The 13,070-nt window shown below is 56.1% G+C and overlaps 6 protein-coding genes across 6 annotated transcripts; 3 read left to right on the top strand and 3 right to left on the bottom strand.

Annotated features, from left to right (window-relative positions):
- Positions 1-355: 355 nt before the first annotated feature.
- CMQ_7446 (coiled-coil domain containing protein) lies at positions 356-708 on the top strand (the record flags this gene model as incomplete). The annotated part of the gene is made up of 3 exons (XM_014314451.1): positions 356-377; positions 449-538; positions 614-708. 3 exons carry the CDS (start codon positions 356-358, stop codon positions 706-708), a joined length of 207 nt encoding a protein of 68 aa, XP_014169926.1.
- Positions 709-1,377: 669 nt separating this feature from the next.
- On the top strand, positions 1,378-2,610 carry CMQ_7529 (hemolysin-iii channel protein; the record flags this gene model as incomplete). The annotated part of the gene is made up of 3 exons (XM_014314534.1): positions 1,378-2,022; positions 2,095-2,373; positions 2,437-2,610. The coding sequence occupies 3 exons, from the start codon at positions 1,378-1,380 to the stop codon at positions 2,608-2,610; spliced, it is 1,098 nt and encodes a 365-aa protein (XP_014170009.1).
- A 431-nt stretch (positions 2,611-3,041) lies between these two features.
- Positions 3,042-6,401, bottom strand: CMQ_7501 (duf221 domain protein; the record flags this gene model as incomplete). The annotated part of the gene is made up of 3 exons (XM_014314506.1): positions 3,042-5,639; positions 5,691-6,119; positions 6,300-6,401. The coding sequence occupies 3 exons, from the start codon at positions 6,399-6,401 to the stop codon at positions 3,042-3,044; spliced, it is 3,129 nt and encodes a 1,042-aa protein (XP_014169981.1).
- Positions 6,402-8,556: 2,155 nt separating this feature from the next.
- On the bottom strand, positions 8,557-9,560 carry CMQ_7392 (uncharacterized protein; the record flags this gene model as incomplete). Its single annotated transcript, XM_014314397.1, has 2 exons — positions 8,557-9,236; positions 9,527-9,560. 2 exons carry the CDS (start codon positions 9,558-9,560, stop codon positions 8,557-8,559), a joined length of 714 nt encoding a protein of 237 aa, XP_014169872.1.
- Positions 9,561-9,611: 51 nt separating this feature from the next.
- Positions 9,612-10,217, top strand: CMQ_7172 (uncharacterized protein; the record flags this gene model as incomplete). The annotated part of the gene is made up of 1 exon (XM_014314177.1): positions 9,612-10,217. The coding sequence occupies one exon, from the start codon at positions 9,612-9,614 to the stop codon at positions 10,215-10,217; it is 606 nt and encodes a 201-aa protein (XP_014169652.1).
- Positions 10,218-11,262: 1,045 nt separating this feature from the next.
- CMQ_7274 (uncharacterized protein) lies at positions 11,263-12,908 on the bottom strand (the record flags this gene model as incomplete). The annotated part of the gene is made up of 2 exons (XM_014314279.1): positions 11,263-11,506; positions 11,674-12,908. 2 exons carry the CDS (start codon positions 12,906-12,908, stop codon positions 11,263-11,265), a joined length of 1,479 nt encoding a protein of 492 aa, XP_014169754.1.
- Positions 12,909-13,070: the final 162 nt, after the last annotated feature.

The following is a 13,070-nucleotide window of genomic DNA, read 5'->3' as shown; positions in this document are numbered from 1 at the left end:
GAGCATGTATGGCATATCTGGATAGACGTAGGGAGTGCACAATGCTGTCTCGGGAGAATGGTTCGTATTTAGGATCAAGCAGAAGCAGAATTGCCACGATTACGGCGACGAGTTCTAGGAACAGCAGTCTGGCGGCGAAAGAAGGAGCGACTGGAGTCGCAAAGGAAACTGGCTCGCGATAACGGATCATTGTTGGTCCGCTAGCCGAAAGCGGACGGCGGGGCAAATCGGCCGCTGCAAATCTTTTGCCTCTACATGTCTGCCAGTCTTCTCTGCAGGCCGATCACGACGAAGCAGCAACAAGCTACGGAGCGGGAAAGAAGGAAAAACAAAGCAGCGAACGAGAACCAGAATCATGGGTGGCGCAAATCGTGAAGGTGTGTTAGCTCCCTGCTGCACTGCAGCAGCCTCGATGCAGCCGGCCCAGTCCTGACTGACAATGTACCAGGCGGCAAGGCGAAGCCGCTCAAGCAGGCCAAGAAGGCGACCAAAGACATGGACGAAGACGACAAGGCATACCTGGAGAAGAAGCGCGCCGGTAAGGATACAAGTGCCGACAGGCGATGGGCGATGGGAGATAGGTCAACCTGCTGACTCAGGATCCCGCAAACAGAGGAGAAGGCTCGCAAGGATATGGCCGACAAGGCCAAGGGCAAGGGTCCCCTCAACACGGGCGCCCAGGGAATCAAAAAGAGCGGAAAGAAATAAGCAGTTGCAGCAACTCGGCGTGCGTCTGGCAGCTGAGAAGCGAGGAGGATATCGAGGCGCCTCCAGGCCCCGCAAGCCTGGGCCAGCTGGCCATGCGGCCCAGACGCTCGCACCGACTCGGCCCTGCAGTGAGCAGCAATCCCGGCTCCGGCTCAACGACGCTGTCGGCCCAGGAGAGAGTAGATGCAGAGGGTAGTTGCGCGAGGGCGGACAAGCAGCGGCTCGGCTTTTGGTCGGCTGGTAAGATACTACGTACAGTGTACCCTGCTTTAGTTCTGCGAAATAGATCGAGATATGCTTTTTTTTGTCCTTCATACCGTGAGGTCCATACGCTAAAGGTACCGTATAGTACTCTGTAGTCTCGTGCAAATCGACGTCAAGCAGCTTTCACATGCTAGGTGCCGGCAATTGTAATAACAGCGCGCTAAGAGTCCCATAATCGGCTGTTGCCGCTGGCGCTGACGTTCTTCTTCATCCCAACAAAAAAACAAGGATGGAGCACGGCGGTAATCGTTGAGGCCTCGCCACGACATATCATACGTCGTCTTGCCTCTCGCCCAGATTCGTGCAGTGACTGGCGTCTCAATTTGTGTCTTACGCTATTTCCACCTTTTCTGGCCCCTTTTGTCTCGCATCTCTTTTCCCGGTTCTGAAATAATCGCCTTGTAGATGGCGGCCGCCTCAGCATCTAGCCGTGTCCAGAGGCGGGCCACGAAAGAAGGCGCCCAGGGCACCCTGTCAGCAGCGGGCTCTGCAGTCGACTCTCTCACCAAACCTGTCAGTCCACCCGGGCCGTCCGGCCGCCCCGGTCTCCTCCACTGGGACGACCTCCCGGCCTGGCGCCGCGACAACGTCTTCATCCGGCACGGCTATCGCCCGACGTCCAACAGCTATGCGGCGTCGATATGGAGCATCACGGCCGTGCACAACGAGTCGGTCAACGTGTGGACACACCTTGGCGGTGCCGTCGTGGCCGCCGTTCTGGGCGGCTGTCTGTATCTCGAGCGGGGGCCGATTCACGAGACGGTCGGCCGGCTGGCCGGCGATGGGAGCGTGCTCGCATTGGCGCTCCTGCCGTCCACCCAGTCGGCCTCCTCCCTGCTCGTGCTCTCCTGCTTCGCCGCCGGTGCTGTCGCCTGTCTTGGCATGAGCGCCACCTATCACGCCCTCAGCAACCACAGCGCCTCGGTTGCTCGTTGGGGCAACAAGCTCGACTACTCCGGCATCGTTCTCCTCATCGTTGGCAGCTACATGCCCACGCTCTACTACGGCCTCTTCTGCCATCCCCGCTGGCTGGCCGTGTACATGTATCTGGTAAGGCTATATGACTCCCCCTCCAACACTCTTCGTTCATCCTACACCCACAGTCTTACTCACACTCGTCAGATCATCCTCCTTGGCCTCGCCTGCCTCGCCGTCTCCTGGCTCGACCACTTCCGTACTCCTCAGTGGCGCCCCTATCGTGCCATGCTCTTTGTCGGCCTGGGTGCCTGCGGTGTCATCCCCATCGCCCACAGCCTCTTCTTTCTCGAGGGCCGGGATATTGCCGCCGAAGGCTTCGTCGACTCGCTCGCCACACGCTTCCACCGCCTCGACGCCCGCATGGGTCTTCGCTGGGTTCTCCTCCAGGGCGGCCTCTACATCTTCGGCGCCTTTCTTTATGCCGTATGCAACCATCACTATCCCTTTTTCGTCCTGTTTCTTTTCGTCGGCTGACTAATACGATAGGCCCGTCTGCCCGAACGCTTGCGTCCCGGCCGCTTCGACATCTGGGGCAGCTCACACCAGATCTTCCACGTCTTCGTCCTCCTGGCTGCTGCCACTCATCTCCGCGGTATCGTGCAGGCATATACGCACCACCACGTCGCCATGGGAGCCCAGTGCCCGGTCCCACCACTGTGAGCCAGGCCTCATGTTCGGCTTTTCAAACTTGGAGCAGGCTGTATTTTTACAAAATAAGGAAAGGACGTCTCGTCTATCGCTCCGTTCGGTCATCGCTACTGGCGCTATATACAAAGGAACGGGTTGCCATGTACGCGTCCTGGCCAGTCTCACAGCCATCTATTCTGCAATATGCCTCCGTCCCATCTTGGGACCCTTCCAGTGAAGAAGAAAACGGACACCGGGAAAACGCGGGCTGTATGCAGGCCGGCCAACATCCAGTTTAGATCTCGATCCCCAAAGACAAAGATTAAACGTTGGGTAAATAAAACAAAGTAAAAAAGAAGAGAAGGCGAGAAGATAAGCCAGGGTCATCTCCTCTTCCACAGCTCCCGCCTCAGGCTCTCTCTCTTTCGCACGGGCAATGGCGTTTGCAGAGGGCTGATGTGCGCCTAGTTCAGCGGCCTTCTACCAACGCTGTCCATGCCGTTATATCCGTCGCCGCCATTTCGTTGTGCGGCTCGTCCTCGGAAGTAGTCGTACTGTGTCGGCTCTCCTCCGTCTGCGTCCTGGTCCTCTTGCGGCAGGTTGCCGTAGCCCTGCAGCCCTCGGGTGTACCCGCTCGGCCCACGCGTAGAGCCCATTGCACGTTCCACGTTCCAGTCGCTCGAGTTCGAGTTCGCCGCGCCGCTGGCTGCCCTGTTCGGCGCCCCCGGTTGTGCTGAGCCGCTTCGCGGCCCGTACGACATCGCCACGGGAGCTGCAACCGCCATGGGTGCTGCATTGCCCATCAGGTCACTCGAGCTGTCATTTCCACCAGACCCCGCCCCGTATAAAGGTGAGCGCATGCGCGTTACCTCCAGCGCAGGGCCCAAGCGCATCGAGCTAGCACTGGGCGATGTGGACCATTGCGCACTTCCATAGGGTGCTGGAGACTGTGTCCGCACAGCGCTTGCCACGAAATGCGGTGCGCCAGGCTTGTTGTACCCGGGTGCGTAGACCGTCCCTACTTCTGGCCCGCCGGGCATCGCATTGGCTGCCGAAAACTGCCGCTGTCCTGTCATGCCACCCAGAGGAGTGCCTGGCCTGGAGTCTACACTGGTCATAATGCTCCCGGGTGTGCCTGGTCGGACAAGATCTCCAGACACGCCAAAAATGTCACCACCGCCGTGATCGTCGCCAAATTCGTCCCGGTTCTTGTAGTAACCAAAGTCCAGCTTTGACTCGGGCACCACTTCGAACCCGGGCATAGCCACACCGCCTCCGATCGCAGTCTTGCCGGGTTGCTTCGAGTTCATCCGGTCAAGTACATATGTATCCGAATAGCCCGACACCGATGCCGAATCGCCACTGCCAGCATCCCGGCCTGCCGTCAGACGACCGGAATACACGCTGGCTAGTATGTTCTGGGCTTTGGCATGCACCATTGGCGTAATAAGCGGTTTGTACAGAACCGGGTGACCAAAACGGGTGCTCAGTCGGTCGCTGCGCATAATCTCCTTGCTCGCAATGTCCAAGCCGGCTTCCGGGTTTGCGAGGACGTTCCGTGTCGTGTAATAGCGTATCTTGTCGTCGTAGGTGCGAGAACAGTAAAGCTTGAATATCAGCTGAAGGAAAGGCAGCGGAGCAATGGCGTAGGACTGGTAATGGTTGGCATTGCCGCGAACAAACACTATTAGGAACGCGACAAGGTTGGCCAGAATGATAGCGAAGATGAATCGGTTAAACAGGACACGCCAAAATTGTCCGCCGGATTCCGTCTTGGTGACAAAAACGTAAAGAATCATATACTTGCGCAGCACCACATCGACAGTGAAGTAGATTGCGGCAGCCGGCAAGACGAGAGGCTGAATGCAGCCGAAACAGAGAGCCACGGTTGAGTAGTACAGCAGGTAGTTGTAGTAACTGGCATAGTCAAAGGTAGGCGGTGCCGTAAGCTCAATCAGTTCGCGGGGGGTCGGGCTAGAAAACTTGCGCTTGATGAAGCTCCACAAGAGCTTCCACAGCTGAGCAAGGTCGATCGCGACACCCATCTGCCGCTGCAGCAGCCAAGTGATCCAGAAAGGAGAGATGTTGCAGAGACTGCTAAGGAAGGTGTTGCCGGGTTGAGAAGACACAATCGCCTTCCAGCCGTCTTCTCCGCTATTGGTCTTGTCCACCACGGCCGAGATAAACGTCCAGATGGCGCTGAAGAGCGAAAAGATGATGAGGTTGTTGAAGACAAAGAACGAGTACAGTTTCGCCAAGACGTGGCGCTCGCGACCAGTCTTCGTCTGGTTGCCAGATCGGATGGCCAGGCGTCGGAACACGATAGGCAGCAGTAGGTAAACGGCAGAGGTCACGGCTGGTGACGCCACACCCTGAACAATCTGCCAAAAAACGCTATTCGTCTCCAACTGTGTCTGAAAGGCCGGCCAGACCAGGCCGAGATTGCTCAGGCTAACGAGAAAGATGGCAATCATGGCGTTGGGAGCGATCCAAAACATGGTCAGCAGACCAATCCAGACATTATTTAGGAACCGGCGACGGCCTCGAGTAGCAGCAGTTAGAGGCATGTTGTCCCAAATAATGTCGTTCGGGCGTGTGGCAAGCTTGATGATGGTTCCATGCGGCTTCTTGTTGCGTGCAGCATACGCAATTGCGTGCGCCTCGCTGATTTCTGAGTAAGAGGCAAAGCCGTAGGACATTGTGTTCCGTTTGTCGACACTCTGGCGCACATCTTTCACCTCCAGCTCGAGCTCGCGAATACGCTGTGTGAGGTATTCAATGGCGTCAACTTTCTGGCCCCGGGGATACGTCGCATACGACCGATCTTTCTTTGACGGGAAGCACAAGGGCCGGGCAGCAGGCAGATTCTGAGGGTCCTTCAGGTACTTGGCCAACACCTCTTCCAGCTTGCGTACTGTCTTTTCATGCTCTTTGATCAGCTGCGGCAGAATCTTGACATTGCGCGCAACGGCGGTGCGGGAGAAAGACGAGCTGGGGGCGACTTTGTCTATAATGCGCGCGATACCCTCGTCGGAGCTGAATTTTTTGGGAATATCATACAGCTGCACAGTCAGTAAACTTCAACGCTCAGGGAAGGAAGGAAGAAGACATACCATCAGGGTGCGAGAATGCAGACTCATCTGGTACTCTGGGCTGTCGAAGTACTGCCGCCTGAGCTTGAGAATCTGTCTGTAATTCCACCAGAGGAAGAAAGCCACAATCATGTTCATGGTCCAGATCATGACCACGTTCATCCACTGTGGGTCGCCGTAGACATTCAACGGGCCCATCATGTTGAGCCAGACGTCGTTCGGAAAACGCACACTCTTCGTATAATTAACGGGAATTAGGATAGAGCAGCCGAGAATGGCGATAACGGTGAAAATGTTGCGGCACATGGCAGTGAACCGCATAAAGATGGTGGCGTCCAAGCCGACCAGCCGGACAAGATCCTGCTCGTTGGTTTTCCATAGAGGACCGATCCAGGCAAAAAAGCCTTTGCCCACCTGGGGCGGAGCGTGTTGCTCGTCGGCATGTTTTAGCTTCGGAGCATAGACGACAGTATGGTATGGGCGGATGAGGGAGAATAGGAGGGCAATGCCAGCAGTGACGCCAAAGGATGAGCCAACAGACGCCCAGTATTAGATCCAACTTGGAGCTGATTTAGGTTAGCAAACGCCAGAGACTAGGAACAGTAGCAAAAGTAAGAAAGAGATGCGGACCTGTCCAGCAAAAGGATTCTGGAGGAGAATGAGAAGCTCCTGTGCGCCATTTGTCCCATCTCTTGCGAAGACAAAATGAAGTAGTTTTGTGGGCAGATCCATGTCTGCGGTGGGTGCCGAAGCTGCAGGCGATATCAGTACCGGCTGATATAGACGCCGACGGCAATGTGAGATCGTGTAATCTAGCGGCGCGAATCGGCAAGCCAAGTTGGAAGAGCAGGGAAAAATATACAGGTGCCGAAAGTGACCGACAGTAACGACTGAAACTGCTCGGGGTGTATACGCCTCTAAAACCGCAATGTGGAAGCCCGTCTCTTGCCAAGCCGCTGTTTCAAGCAACTGCGATTGATCGTGAAGACAAAGGACTGACGTAGGTGGCACTCTGACAACAACGAAATGTACCCTCAAAGACGCGATCGCAGGGAGGCAGTCGTTTGATGCGACTCTGTTCCACCGGAAGCAGTGTTGTAGGCCAGCACGTGTCGTCGTTTAAATCGATATCGCCGTGGTCGGCCAGCCTCGATATCGTCCTGTTCAGAAAAGCGAATGATGCGACATGAGTCTCTGCAGAGTGTCCAGGTTCCGTCCAGTGCCCCGCGTCACCGAGGACGGGTCAGTGGTGGATGATCGACGAGGATTGGCGGTCAGGGAGCGTCTGGGCATCGAGGAAACGTCGAGGACCCGGAATAGGGGGAGCCAGATGAGGACCAGAGAAGGAGGGAGGTCCAGAGGAGGAGAGGCCAGGAAGATGTGAAAAGAGGAAATATGTAGGTGCGCGGAAGAGAGGGAAGACGTTGAATGTCAATGGAAAAAGCAGAGTGCGAATGGCAAAGTGCAAAACAAACGGGACGGCCAAGCAAAAGGGAAAAAAAGTCAAACAAAAAACGAATGCTACCTGGGATAAGGATGAGGAAGAAGACACACTTTACTTCGCACTGGGCATGGTGTGGAGAGATCGATGCAGGGGGCTTAAGAAGGGCCCCAATGCTTAATAGAGAAGAAAAAAATACCTGTAGGACTCGACGTGCGAGTGGAGAACGTGCTAGATGCTGAGGCCTCGCGGCGAATTACGTTGTGGTTACATACGCGCAAGATAATAAGATAATACTTCGGAAAACGAGGAACAATACTTAGAGGAAGGCGCAATAGACGGGATTCCTTACTCCGGTTAAGGCTTTATCCTATACTCTTCCGCTTTGGGGGGATATTTATTCACGCCGACTCTCTTGTCTTCTTGGTTTGCAAGGATTTAATGCCCCTCCCCCTGTTTTGGCTTGCCACAGCACCAAAACGCCAGAACAAGATAGTGTGCTGTACGAGTACGAGCCACCACCCACCCCCCCTAAACCCCTGGCCAGTCCCAATTGCCGGCCTTGCTCCGTACTTGCGTGGGAAATACGAATTCGTACGAGTAGTCAGGAACCAGTAAAATAACATTTCAAAGACAATCTATTTTTGCTTACCACTACGACCGAACGAGTAAGGAGCAGCTGCTGCAGCGTAACGGCCAAGCCAGAATACGAGGGGCATTTTGAGGGACTTAAAAGGAAAACTGCCGATAAGGATTTTTGTGTCGACAGGCAAAGAATAGAATGGCAAAGCACGTTGAAAGGGGACGGAACGTTCCTCGGGAATTCTTCAAGCCCGGCCTTGACCATGCACAGCGATCTTTTACCAACCTCGCGCAAACTACCAGATCAACATATGGGCCCTCTTGGCACAACCCATTTCTGACCATTCAAGAATGGGATGCAGGTCACTCAGACGGCATGATGTCACGGTGCCATGCCTTGGCATAATCCGCAGCCTTAAAAGGGAGTTTCACTTTGCATTCTTGCTTAATCCCTTGGGTGTTTTTGCTTGATACTCAAATTCTTGTTTTGCCAGGCCTTACAGGCACACATGGCGGCCCTCTTTTTCTGGTGCCGTCTATTTATTGCCGAGCCCAAGTACGCATGACCAGCGCCTGATTCCTCTGTTCTCATCTTTTTGAATATTCTTTTTTTGGATGTTGTGCACGTAAGATACCTGATCCGTTACTTTTCTGCCCCGACCATCCCTTCCCCACACACGACCTACCTTTGTTGTGACGAACACGAAGTGTGCTCGTACTCGTACTGGAGTACTGGAGTACTGGAGCACTGAGTCGGACACCAAGTGGCTCCTGCTCGGCCTCACAAGAATTATCCCCTGCACCGGCTGCCTCCATCGTGGAGCCGAAGTCCCCTCTGTCGCCTTGTCGTAGCTACTCCATAATTCAGGCGTCCACGGGACCCTGGCTGCGTGTCTTGCGGGCGGTTCTTCCCACTGCCGGGACAATCGTCTTCTTCTCCTTCTTGGTGCGACCAGCGCCCTTCTTCGCGTGGGCGCCATTTGCTGTGGAGCAGCCGACGACTGCCGGGTCGGCCTCGTCACTCGCAGCACTCGATTCCGTCTGCGTCGCCAGCTCGATCTTGGCCTTCTTGGCCGCCGACTCGCCAAGTTCGTCCGATGTGTGGCCGTCTTCTGTGAGCGGGAGAACCCCGTCGTCAGCCGGCTGGTCTTCTGTGTCGGCCTTGCGCTTGTCGCCAACAGCTGCCTCGGCGGTGACGGCGCCTGTAGCTGTCGCCGGAACATCTGGCGCATCGTCCTTGACAACTGCTAAGACAAGGGGCTCGAAGATCGCAACCTCCTTCTCGGCTGCGCTTGGCGTCTCGGAAGGCTCTGCAGCCGGCGGGGTCTCCGTCACGCCGCCAGACTCCTTGTCGACGGCATCTTTGACAGGCTCCTCTCCCGTCTTTGCTTCAGGCTTGGTCCCAGTGCTTTTGTTGACTTCTGTTGCTGCCCGGCTCTGAGCATCATCCAACTTGGGAGCCTGTTCGGCAGCAGGGCTAGACGTCGATATTGAAGCTAGCACCGGGGCATGTCCAATGGGGAAATGGCTATGCTCTGAAAAGACTACTCGCACAAAGATACAGAATTGTCAGCACTTTCGTCCGATTTATCGCGGTTTCTTTTTTCGGGGCTGCGAGGGATTGTTTGCGATGTCCAATGAGAGTTGGCGCTACAGTGCGCAGAGTCGCAATTGGCTGACAAACGAGATAACAAAGACCAACAACAAAATGACGGCGCAAGCTGCTACGAATCATGCAAAAAAGTATTGCGCACGATGGCATGCAGCTGGGGAAAAAATACAGCACATTGCTTCATTTCGCGCGCCTCAACATCTCTTGCCGCCGACAACATACCTGAGGCAGACACTGGAGCTTTGACGTCGGTCATGATGACGTAATACAGACAGGACGGCAGTCGTAGTGTGGAAAAGCGGCAGCAATGGAAGATATGAGAAATCGCGTTCAGACTTTCGATCGCGTCAACAAGACAAGCCGACAATACAAGAAAATCGGCAACGGCGTTTTGATGGGGAATAAGGAAGACGAGAGGGGAGGGGGGATAGAGAATGGAAAGAAGAGGAAGATGGGGAAAGAGGGAAGCAAGATGGTTCCGGGGATAGAGCCTAGTTTGATGATAGTGGGCATGGATCCGGATGGACAGAACGGATTAACCAGGCCGGAGAAACAAAACGACGAGCAAGGGGGTGGGAGGGGACGAAAGACGAAAGACGGACCAAGCATCGCTCTGGGAAGAGGCGGGTGGCACAGATGGGATGCCCAGTCACTGCACTACGGAAAAGGGCTGGCGAGATACATGTGTGTCCGGCAAATCGGAAGCAGAAGACTGGAGACTGGAGGCTGGGAGGAGCCAGGCGAGACAAGGCGGCCAGAAGAGCCGGGGCGAAACTGGCTGCAAGGGACGGCGCCCGACGAAGAAGGGCTCCTCGCCGAGGCGGCGCTCTTACCTGCACGCTTTGCCTCTCAGACGAGGGGACGAATGAAGGCGGACGTGCCAGGACCTAGACAAGTGCTGCATGGTGCATAGTGCACGTAATCCCGCACACCTTTTGCGGGGACTGGCCGTCTCCACATAATCGGCCCTCGACATTCTTCAAGATATGAGTACTTTGTCGGCGAGGGCAAGCTGTACAGGTGCGGCCATCGGCTGCGACACCATTCTGTGACAGGATTGCGTGGCCCGCCGATCGTCAGATGATGCGTCATGTGACTAGCTGTCCGCTACGTCCCAGAGCCAACAACTGCTGGGGACTGCTCTTATTCAGCACCATGGTGTCTTCTGTTGGTTGGTATTCTGACCGCATGGATTCTGCTGACTAAGCAAATCACTTGTATCTTACAATCACATGGTTGCTTTCGGTGTGACTGAACATCTCGGTTCTGTGACCGCCCTTCTTTTTCCTAGTGACTGTAGTCTAGAGCCCAATCGCGTAACACACGACGCTGGCTCGCTGTGAAGAACATCTTCGTCATTCGCCAAGGCTGGTACCAAAAAGCTGCAAATATGAGGGCAAAGCCCAAGAGTTACAAGCCTTGGTGATGTTTTCATGCCGTATTCTTATTCGTAGCTGCCTAGGACTGCTAGGTGATGTCATTTTCCATGGCTCTTGAAACGCTTGACAGGCGATTATTGGGTGCTTTAAAGTCGGCAATCTCCAAGTTCCTCCATCAGGTCGTGGCCATATAAGAGTACTTGAGCTCCTAAGGATGGAGATGTTTTAGAAGCTCTTAAGAACAATGAAAAAAAAAACGAACTCTACTTTATTTCATTCGTTCTTGGAAGCAGACTCATACCCAGTGCGTTATTGTATCTACTTGATAAGTGCTCTGCCCACACACAGTCGACATTTAAGTACACTCATTTTGAAGGCACTCCTTTTTCTCGGAGTAGAAGACGTTGTCAAGCAGCTGGACACCACGCTGGAAACGGGCCTGTCAGATGTGCAGGTTTAGAAAAGATCAGGAGTCTACGGGCCCAATGTCGAGGTCGAGAGGAAGCATCATTATAAAATACCTCTGTAAAGTCATGTTTATTGTACGCATAAGAAGACTAATCATATGGACAAGTATAGTCAACTCAGCAAGGTGCGCCGCATGACCGATAACTTGCAAATATTTAAGCTGCGTCTGCTGGCGTCCAACGTGGCTGAGGCGATTGTGCCATCAGTGCTTTGCACGTCGTCTCGATCAACATCTACAAGCCGGCCCTGCCGGCTCTCGGATTTGAGAAACCGGTGGCACCCGACGTCATGCGCCGTCGTCCTCGCGTCCGCCTCCTCCGTCCGTTCAGCATGAGTCTGAAGAGAATCGGCAGACCTATGAGCAGGGGTGTGTGAGGTTGGGTGCGATTGCGTAGCGGGTGCCCGTGGGTATTATTCTGTAGCAGTTCTGTAGCAGTTCTGAGCTGGTTCTACCATATCTTTACATCCGAGTTCGTTTCGTGTTTGCGCACCGGGCGACCACGGCACTCTCACGTCTCTCACGTGTGCAGCGACATCTGGTCCAGGTGACCGCCAAACTGCTGCCGCAGCCGGTCGAGGATCCGCTGTGCCTCAGCCGGCTCGCCGACAAACGCGAGGTGCCGCACCGTGTCGAGGCCCATGGATACGATGCGGCCCGGATAGGCGGGCACGCGACCGGGCGGTGGCGGCTCCGACGTGGCCGTGCTGGTCTGTATGCTGTGCAGGAGGTCGTCGTCGGCGAGCAGCGCCACAGCTGGCGCGGGACTCGGGTGTGTCGGGTGGCGGAGGTCCAGGTGGGCGCGTTCTAGCCGGATGCTCGGCCGGTCGTCGTCGTCCATGATGGCCACAAAGGCCTCGTACAGCTGGGGGGACGGACTCGAGAGGTTCCACGCCTTGAACGTGGACTTCCACGAGAGGTAGCACCACGTCCAGAAGATGGCGTTGGCGCTGGCCTTGGAGAATTGGGTGCCGTGCCGGAACACCTCTGCCCCCCGCGCCATCGTGCGGTACGCCTCGTCCAGCGTGACCGCTCCGCCGGCCTTGGCCTTGACCAGGCGGTCCAGCAGAAAGGAGGCCGAGGCTGCCGAGGCCGCCGCACCGTCTCCCCGTAGCCGCTCGATCCAGGTCCACACCACCTCGTCCAGCTGGTCCTCGGCCGCCAGGAACTGCACCAGCACGCCCGTCAGCTGCACGTCCGCCACAAACGACAGGTCCCGCTCCAGTCCGGCCGCCCGCAGCCACTGCAGCACCTTGAGCCCCGCTCCTGACGCCGCCATCGACGCCTTGGCCGACACGCTTGACGACAGCACCGCCTCCCGCCTCTTCGCCAGCAAGCAGCCGGCCGCCCGCTTCGGCGTCATCAGCCCCCGCGCTACCGCCCAGTCGAAGATGTCCATTGGGTCCCGCTCCGTCCCCTGCCGTACCTCGCTCCGCACCGTTTGGTCGTAGCTGAAGAGCGGGTTCGCCAGGATCGCCCGCAGGTGGTGGTCCGTTGGCCGGTGCGTTGCCGGCTGTGCGGTCAACGAAAACAAAGGCGCCGCCGCCGGCATTGACTCTGTCGGAGCGCCCCGTCTCAGCGCCCGCCTCGGCGCAGCATCTTCCTCCTCGAGCCAGCCGTGCTCCCGGTCGAGATGCTTGCGAAACGACGTCGTCAGCGTGTCCAACAGCTTCTTTGTGCTCTTCTCGTTCAGCGGCAGCGGATGATGTATCCGAGGCAGCATTCCCTTGAGGGAGCTATACGATTTTGTCGGAAGCATGGCGTAATCCGATTGTGTCTCCCAACTGTGTAGTGTGAGTCCGTACGAGTAAGTCGTGAGATGAGGCCGTGGCACGATCTGAGGCCGGAAATCTGCCCAGCCCCACCGCCAGAGTCACGTGTCTGGCCTTAGCGGGTAGATCAGCTACGCCCAATGCGGACA

Source organism: Grosmannia clavigera (assembly GCF_000143105.1).
Source record: "Grosmannia clavigera kw1407 unplaced genomic scaffold GCSC_173, whole genome shotgun sequence".
NCBI classification, from domain to species: Eukaryota; Fungi; Ascomycota; class Sordariomycetes; order Ophiostomatales; family Ophiostomataceae; genus Leptographium; species Leptographium clavigerum.
The sequence above is the reverse complement of the archived record's forward strand: the minus strand, read 5'-3'. Positions and strand labels throughout refer to the sequence as shown.